The sequence below is a fragment of the Sinocyclocheilus rhinocerous genome, unplaced genomic scaffold (genome assembly GCF_001515625.1).
Source record: "Sinocyclocheilus rhinocerous isolate Xijiao unplaced genomic scaffold, SAMN03320098_v1.1 scaffold54, whole genome shotgun sequence".
Taxonomy (NCBI): Eukaryota; Metazoa; Chordata; class Actinopteri; order Cypriniformes; family Cyprinidae; genus Sinocyclocheilus; species Sinocyclocheilus rhinocerous.
Window position 1 is genome coordinate 837433 of NW_015647078.1, and position 9057 is coordinate 846489.

Consider the following 9057-nt stretch of genomic DNA (forward strand, 5'->3'; position numbering starts at 1 on the left):
ACACTAGACCCGCTAGATTAAATCAGCACAGCCAGCGAGGATCGAACGCAACTTTTTTTTTAAACGAACGCAACAGTTTCGAACGAGCGCATCTTTCCCACCCACTCTAAATCAGTACTAAACTGCAGTGGAAATGCAAACCGTGCCGAGCCGAGCCGAACCGTGCCGTGCCGTACTGAGCCGTACCGAGCCGAGTCGTACCACGCAGTGGAAAAGCATCAATAGAGTGCCGGCTATATGCTAATTCCCAATTGCCAAAATGTTGATAGTAAGTGGCAAAAAAATGCAAACAAAGTCGGCAATCAGTCATTTTTTTCTGTTCTCATATATAAAAATGTCTATAACTCCAAAACAAAATGAGATATTTTCACCAAATTTGACACATATATGTATGAGCACACTCTAAGGACACATACAAAAGTTGGTGGGATTGTGCCTCTTGGTGGCGCTATAATTGAACAAAACATGAAATTGCCATTGACTACAATAGAGTATTATGATATAAAATGCTATATTTTACGAATGCATTGGTGTACCATTGCAAAACTTTGTATGTACCATCGAGACCATGACCTGAATGGACTTAAAATGTTTTGAGACAGTGCCTCCTTGTGGTCAAAAGTTATAATGAAATTTCAAATAAATGCTAATAGCTTTCTGTGAATTTTGCCTATTGTAATGAGACTGGTATTAATAGATTCCTTGCGTCATGCTGAGAACAGTATTACCAATGTTGTCATTGTCAGCCAAACTTCCTTGTCCGCCATTTTGATTTTCTTGAAAAAAATTGCTTTTTCGAACTCCTCCTAGACCACTGGTCCGATTTTCACCAAAATCGAATCATGTCATCTTCAGACCATGCTGACAAAAAGTTATGGATTTTGTGTTGATAGACAAAACGGTTTTCAAATACCACAGCAACGAATTTGAGGCATGATGCCAAAATGTAACTTGAGGCTGTATCTCTGCAATGCTTTGGCATATTGACACCAAACTTTGTGTGCCATTGCCAACTCACACATAACACACTACATCAATTTGATAACACCGCTACCTATTGGTCAAACGTGATAAGCCAATAAATTATGTTACTAGAGGTTGTATTTATGATTTTTCAGCCGTTTTGACTAAAATCTTCCTAAAATGGCTTCAATTACTAATTTCTGCAGTTGGTCTGATGCTTGCTTCTGTAGTGCTTGGCCCCGTAATTGCTGCTTGCAGCTATATTTATTATTATTATTATTATTATTATTATTTATTTTTCCCCAACTTGCTGTATTCAAATAGCCATATGTCATCCGATGCACTTTTTTTACATTTACAAATAATATATATAAAAAACAAATATTAATAATTTGGTCACACACTATTTTAAGGTCCAGTTCTTGCTATTAACAAAACATTAACTATGACTTTTGCCTCAACAAACTCCTAATTTGCTGCTTATTAATAGTTAGTAAAATAGTTGTCAAGTTTAGGATTAGGGATGTAGAATATGGTCATGTAGAATATGTGCTTAATAAGTACTAATAAACAGCCAATATGTTATTAATGTGCATGTTAATAAGAAACAAGTTAATAGTGAGAATTGGTCCCTATACTAAAGTTTTATCAGTTATTTTAAGCACTTCACACATCGTTCACTCATAACCCCAGTCTGTATAACCACAGTCACATTTGTAGCTATTTGAATATGTTTCAGTAATGCTTATTAATAATCGATGAATTCAATTTAAAAAGTGTTTTCTTCACTGAAATAAAACTGAAATAAAATATAAACATTCAATAACTTAAATGAAAATTTGAAATGTTGTTTTGGCAATTAACTGAAAGAAAGGTTGAATACTAAATTACTAAAATGCAACTGAAAAAAGCTAAATACAGCAATAATAATGACAATGATGATGATAGTAATAATAATAATAATAATAATAATAATAATAATAATACTAATAAAATACAAAAACAAAAGCTAATTCAAAACATTAGTAAATACTATACTATAGTATATACATATTACTAAAATAACACTTAGACAGTAGCTTTGTGTGAGAAACAGATCAAATTCAAGAAGTTGCTTCAAAAGCATTTACTTTGAAACTATTTTCATTCAGAAATTGATAGTCAAAGAGTCACAAAGAAACAGCAAAAACACACTGAATTAAATTTTAGAAATAGAAAGACTGAAATAGTATTTTCTTGTAAAAAGTACTCCATACTCTTTGTCTTACTTACAACTTCAGAAAAATCATTTTTACAGTGGACTTCTTATAGTGTATGATACTTTAAAAGCGTTTTTGTGTCATTTCATTGAATCTCGACAGCCTCTGTGTTAAAGTACCGTTAAAAAAGAAAGAAAGTCACACGGGTTAAAGATGACATAATGGAAATAAATAATGCCTGAAAAAGTGGTTTCTTTTTTCTCCTTTTTGAATGGCAGGCTCTTTCTTTCATGTGCTCTGAATTCTTTGAGATCACTTCCTGTGTGAGCCGCTGCTTTATGCAAACACCTGGAGTGTGTGTGTGTGTGTGTGTGTGTTAAAGGAATGAAGGGACTGTGTGTTCCATGTCTTTCTGAGCGCCCTGCATCTCACTTTCTGCATTCAGCACTAGCTCGCTCCACTTGACATCTTATGATATAGGCTATTCAGAGAAGCTGGGTTTCAACAATGCAGGAAATCACCGATCTGGCTGTCATCATTACAGCCAAGCGCATAATCAATGTATGCCAGTTCTTTATGGGAGCTTTGAGTTTTGTTGTGCTCTTTATGCACCATAAAATAACATAAACAAGTGATAAAACCCTTAAAACAATCAATATACTGTAAGTGTTAGTGATGTTTGTCTTAACAAATAGCCTACGGTAACACTTCAGATTAGGAAACACAATTCACAATTAACTAGTTGCTTATTAACATGCATATTACTAGCATATTAGTTGTTTATTAGTACATATTAATGACTCTAATGAGCATCTATTAGATCTCTTAATCCACCCAATACCTAAACTTAACAACTACCTGACTAACTATTAATAAGCAGCAAATTAGGAGTTTATTGAGGCAAAAATCGTAACTTTTAGTTTTAGTTGGACCTTTAAAAAAGTGTGACCATATCAAATACAGAGTTCTGGCATGAAACTCTAGATGGCGCAGTCCGCTAGGTCTAACTCAATCTGACCTAATGACATCATTATCGCATGGCACAGCTGATTGGTTCTCTCCTGTATCGGTAGCCAATGAGCTCACTGCTCAACATTCAAATATATGACTAGAGCTTGCCGTAGCAGTTGCAGCTTGCTTCAGAAACCCTCCACCTTCCCCAGCTCCACCTGTATAGATCTGCTACGAGGTGATTCATGTATGCTATATGGGGGTTATTTCATGTATGTTATATTTGCAGCAGCAGTATTTCTTACATGCTCACAGCAGCATGTTGTGAATGTATTGGCAGTAGCAAGTCTCGGTACTTGCTCTGCCGCAGCAGCAGCGTAGCAGATCTATTCCGCCAAGACCAAATACATTAACATTGTCATGTACATTACCATGCCAATCCCTCCGAGAGTTGTCATGACAGAAATAATGTTACCTAGAATTGAGTGGTGTTTCAAATTGTCTCGCCTCTTCGCACAGCTCACGTATCTTCTAGAATTCAGAGTTTCACACTCATAAACAGGACTGCGCTCAGTTATTCATATGCACTGCATTTGTAATTACGCTGTTTCCCACCTCACATGAAGGGCGCATTCGTTTACCTGATAAATCTGGACTTTTGGAGTTTGGCTTCCCATACTTTCAGTGTGAGAGATTTGTGGGGTTATTACATCTAAAATAATCATGAATATTTATGTAGAAAATGTTTCATAGAAATGTGGTTGTCATCCGGATCTGGAGGAAATGCTTGTGTTGTTGTTATTATGTCATAATTAATGGTAACCTAATGCTGATTTGGTATAGAAAAAAAAGTGGTCTAAGTGTTATAAATGTGTTCATGGCATGTACCTCACTGATCATGTCAAAGCACTGATTTGCATATCCATTTTTGTGTATTTTTACTTATGCATCATGTACCCCTCTCTCTCTCTGTTTCAGAGGCGTAACGGTGTTCTGATGTCGCCGTACTCAGTGACATCATCAGTCGGCGAGCGTCGATTGGTTGCTTGGTTTCAGGTGGGCGGAGCCCAGCGTGGAGAGCAGGATCTCTACCGATGCCTCACTCAGTCGACATACGGAGCCGCAGTGTCGAACTTTGCTGAACTAATCGTCAGAGGTATGACCTGTGTTTCTTTCAACTATATCCTAGGTTTATTTATTTGCAAGTGTGCTTTTGTAAATAACTTGTTTCTTGTTACATAAGTCTATACTGCAGGCTGTTGAGTGCTTAAATCTGATTGGTTGGTACATGTTTTAAGGTGTGCGCTTATTTTTAAGGAAGTAAGTCTAGGTCTTTTGACTGCAAACTCTAAACACTCTCTCTTGACTATATAAAAAATGAATAAAAATGAAATTAATAATAATAATAATAATGATAGTTATTATTATTATTATTAGTAGTAGTAGTAGTAGTAGTAGTAGTAATTTATTGCACTGTGACAATAAATCATAAATTTTTACTTTTTACACTCTTACAGTGTACAATTTTACACTTTTTTTTTCTCTTGATTAACCCACATACTGTATGACTGCTGGCTGGAAGCAATGATTTATAATGTAAACATATTCATCAGTTGGGTACGTATGGATTAGCTTCGTGTTCATTTTGCATAGTTTTGAAGCATCAACTTTATGGGTCCCATTGCATTATATGGAGTCACAGAGATGGATTATTTTGTCTAAAAATCTTGATTTGTGTTCATTTGAAGAAAGAAAGTTATATACATCTGGGCCGACATGAGGATGAGTCCTGTAAATGATGAGAAAATGTTCATTTTTGGGTGGACTATCTCTTTAAGACATGCGGATTTAAATTAAATATTGAATCAGTGTCAGATGACCCCTTTATGTCTAAGATGATGGTTCTTGTTGAAAAAGGAACAAATAAATTCCAGCCATTACACTTCAAATTATATTACACTTCTGCCATTATGCTTTGCTATCGTCAGGTTATTCTCTCACAGCACAGAACGTTCTGGATTCTTCTGATCCTCTGAACTCTCAATCCAAACACGAGCACCTGAGCGCGTCTCGCTGATTCACTGTAACATCACGTCCCCACCCAGAGATCTCTTCAGCAAAAGCCAAAAGCCTGAGAGAGGTGTAACCTCCCTAACTAGAGCCCTCGAGAGAGCCGGCGGACTGATTACACTCATATCCACCAATCGCAGACATATCTCACCCAAAAATAACCTAATTACTGGTGCAATCAGTTATGCAAATGACCACATGCTGCCTCATCATGGCCCTGGTAGTGATTGCGCTCGCTACAAGTGGCTCTCATGATGGTGGCATGATTGAACGAGTGAATGAGTCACGCTTCTCCTGGAGCTGAGGTAATGTCACTGAGAGTCCACGAAACAAAGGAGTAATCCATGCTGTTGTGCGAGTGAATTATGTACTTCACACTGTCTACAGTTTATTTTTTAACTTCCGTTATTAGTTGCTGATGTGCGCTGTGTTTGCGTCACACAGGCACGAATAAAAGAGCAACAGGAGCGACCCATGAAACTTTGCTGTACTTGTACCTGTGTCAAAAATAGATGTGCTGGCATGACACCATACTTACCGTATAAACACATAATTCCCTTGCAGATTATGATTAGCTTCACACATGCATCACTGAATGAGTGAGTCATTAGACTGATTCAAACTGATAACTCATAGCATGTCACATGATCCTTCAGAAATCATTCTAATATACTGATTTGATGCTCAAAAAACATGTCTTGCTTTTATCACAGTTATTTGATGACTAGAAAGTTCAACAACATATACAGTTTGTAACATAAAAAATGTCTTTATTGCCAATTTTGATCAATTTGAATCACCCTTGCTGAATGGCAGTTTTTATATATAATATATAGCAGTGGTATTCAATTTCATTTTTTTTTCTAGAGCCAAAGGCCAGTGGCCCTTTTTCATAACAAAAGGGTTCAATGTACAATGAAAATATACTGTAAGCACAGTCCAAAAGGAATATATATATTAAAACTAAACAGCAAAAAGGATGTGCATTTGATGTTCAGAAACTTGGCTCATCTAGTCAAAGAATTCAATAGATATTATAAATCCTAAACACAGAAGATTCGTTGACATAAGAGTTAAGTCAGTCAGATGTAGCACCAGCTGCTCTGCAGATCTTTCTGAAGAATCTCAACATTCGAAACCGTCTCCTGACCTTTATTTTGAACAAGATCCCTGATCATTTTAGTCTGATCTGAAAGTTTCATTGTGGAATATTTTTGTTTTAATCAGACAGATAAAACAAATAAAGCGAGATTCCTGTCCACATGCATCCTGACTCAACACTTTTGCTTTCTCTTCCTGTACTCTGTAGTCCCGCCCACACCGATAGCTCCGCCCCAGCTGCTGCGCTCTGGCCCCACCTACCTGATCATCCAGCTCAACACCAACTCTATAGTGGGCGACGGGCCGGTGATCCGCAGAGAGATCGTATACCGGGCCAGCCACTCTCCCTGGTCCGAAACTCACGGAGTCAACTCACTGACGTATAAAGTCTGGCACCTGGAGCCCGACACAGAATATCGCATCAGTGTCCTCCTCACGCGGCCCGGAGAGGGAGGAACCGGCCCGCCTGGACCCCCGCTGGTCAGCAGGACCAAGTGTGCAGGTCAGTGGACTCTCTTTTCTTCCTCTATAGCCAGTTATGAAATGTTATAAAGTAACATTTTTAGTATTAAAATGCACTTGAGACAACTCAAGTGTGAAGTTGTGTGGATTCTTCTGACATCGCTGGATTTGGCCCGTGGTAAATGTGACCGTCAGCTGTTTTTGGACAGATGTTCAAGGTACGGGTTTGAAAATTAGTGAGGTCTGGGGTGAGGTTAAGAACTGTGCTATAATAACCCCTACAAATACAACTCATTATATACACTACTAAACACTTTAAAAGAGACAGACATGTACTGTGGATGTTTGTGAAAGATGTTTTCTCTGTTTTGGAGGCATGAACACTGTTACATTATACCATATTTATTGCATCAAAATTTGTTAATATTTTACTATAGGTTAGGGCTGGATAATTTTGTCTGTTGTTTATTAATCATGCCTACAATACATATTACTGTTATAATTTTCATTAAGAATCATTGCTATATAGATGACAATTTTGTCTAGTGCTCCAAAATTTTCACAAAGCCATGCTAAGACTGTGAAAATGCAACTAATGCAATAGCATAGATATCTTCACGGCTAAAGTTTGCGTAGGCTATTTTATTTCATTCTGTAAACTACTTGTTCTACAGGCTTGTGTACTAGTGTTGAATGCTACTGTTTTTGACAACATTGATTACGATTCTGACAGATAATATCATGATGGCGATACAGTGTTGCCAGATATTGCTATAAAAAACAAATAAAAAACGAAAAATAAACCGACATGATTTAAAATCTTTGCAAAATAAGATACGATAAAGATATCACTGACCCCAAACTGCAAGTTCCCGCTTGATTAACTTTCTAAAGTGCAAAATTAAGTGGAGAAGACAAGTCCAAAAACGGCTATAATAGCTGGATCTGGCAACACTCGCCCACTCACGACTCTCTCAAGCCTTGTTCACGCCGCCATTATTTTCATACCACGGACGCAAAACATTCTTGCAAACTGTCTAAACTTAATTATACATTCAGACATTCATATGAGGAGTTTTAAACAGCAAATTAGTCATTCAGAGAACAAATTTGATTTCTGAACATCCCGAGGTCTGGTGATTTATTGTGACCTCTGGCTACGGGCCTGCAAGGTACCACAGTAAATTAATTTACTACGATTTTACAGGTTTTTTTCCAGACACCATGCAAGCACATGCATGAGATTACGGGATGTCATTGTAATGCGCCTGTTATGTGTACTCTAGCAGATAGATGAGTTCAAAGATAACAAAAATGGACTAAACATTTTGAAAACCACAATTTAATTTAATTAGAATTGAATCAAGTACGAGCCAAACAGAGTCAAGTAGTCTGGTATAATCAGATTTTGGCTTTATTCTCTGGTCCTCTGAGGAGTGTGTTGTTTGTGTGGCTAAAGTAAGCTGGACACAGCTGTAGTATAAATGTACTTGTGTTGTAACCTTGCTTTTGGACTTCCTAATGTATCAATGTCAAAGGTGCTCTGAGACTCTATTCATTTGGTCGCCAGCAGCAGCAGAAGAACACGGTCCCTGAACAAACTTTACACCGCACACATGTTGCTAATGTGGCAGACATCTTTATTTTTGGCACCTGATGTTGAGGGTGGTTAGCCGCATTACTGCTGTATGCCTGTATTACTCTGCATAATCTGTTATGTATATCTGAATATTTATATTGTAATATAATACTCAGTGAGTTATTTTCATGTATGTACTGTACAGTATATTGCTAACATACAGATAACCTTATTATTACAAACAACCAACCAAACAAACAAACAAACGAACAAATAAACAAATAAATAAATAAATAAATAAATAAATAAATAAATGAATGAATGAATGAATTCATTCGTTCATTCGTTCATTCGTTCATTCACACATACTTTTGCTCTATTTGATCTTCTTCTTTTCAGGAATGGACTTCATCATTCATTTTGTTTAGTTTTTTTCCTGTCTATGGCCTTTTTCCTTTGCTCTGTGTTTTCTGTCACTGTATCTCTCTCTCTCTCTCAGTCCTGAGTGAAACATATTACATTTATATCAGAGGTCAAACTTGAGTTCTCAGCGGACGTGTCTCTGTCTGCTGTGTGTGTGTGTGTGTGTGTGTGAGTGTGAGTGTGTGTGTGTGTGTGTGTGTGTGTGAGTGTGAGTGTGTGTGTGTGTGTGTGTGTGTGTGAGTGTGAGTGTGTGTGTGTGTGTGTGTGTGTGTGAGTGTGTGTGTGTGAGTGTGTGAGTGTGTGTGTGTG

At 37.2% G+C, this 9057-nt stretch overlaps 1 protein-coding gene across 1 annotated transcript in view; it reads left to right on the forward strand.

Annotated features, from left to right (window-relative positions):
* Window positions 1-9057, forward strand: part of LOC107708701 (receptor-type tyrosine-protein phosphatase U-like) — a 266276-nt gene that overhangs the window by 161616 nt on the left and 95603 nt on the right. Inside the window, exons 6-7 of the mRNA XM_016513005.1 lie at window positions 4092-4269; window positions 6493-6786. Coding sequence (XP_016368491.1) covers window positions 4092-4269; window positions 6493-6786 — 472 coding nt within the window. The remainder of the gene's footprint in view (window positions 1-4091; window positions 4270-6492; window positions 6787-9057) is intronic.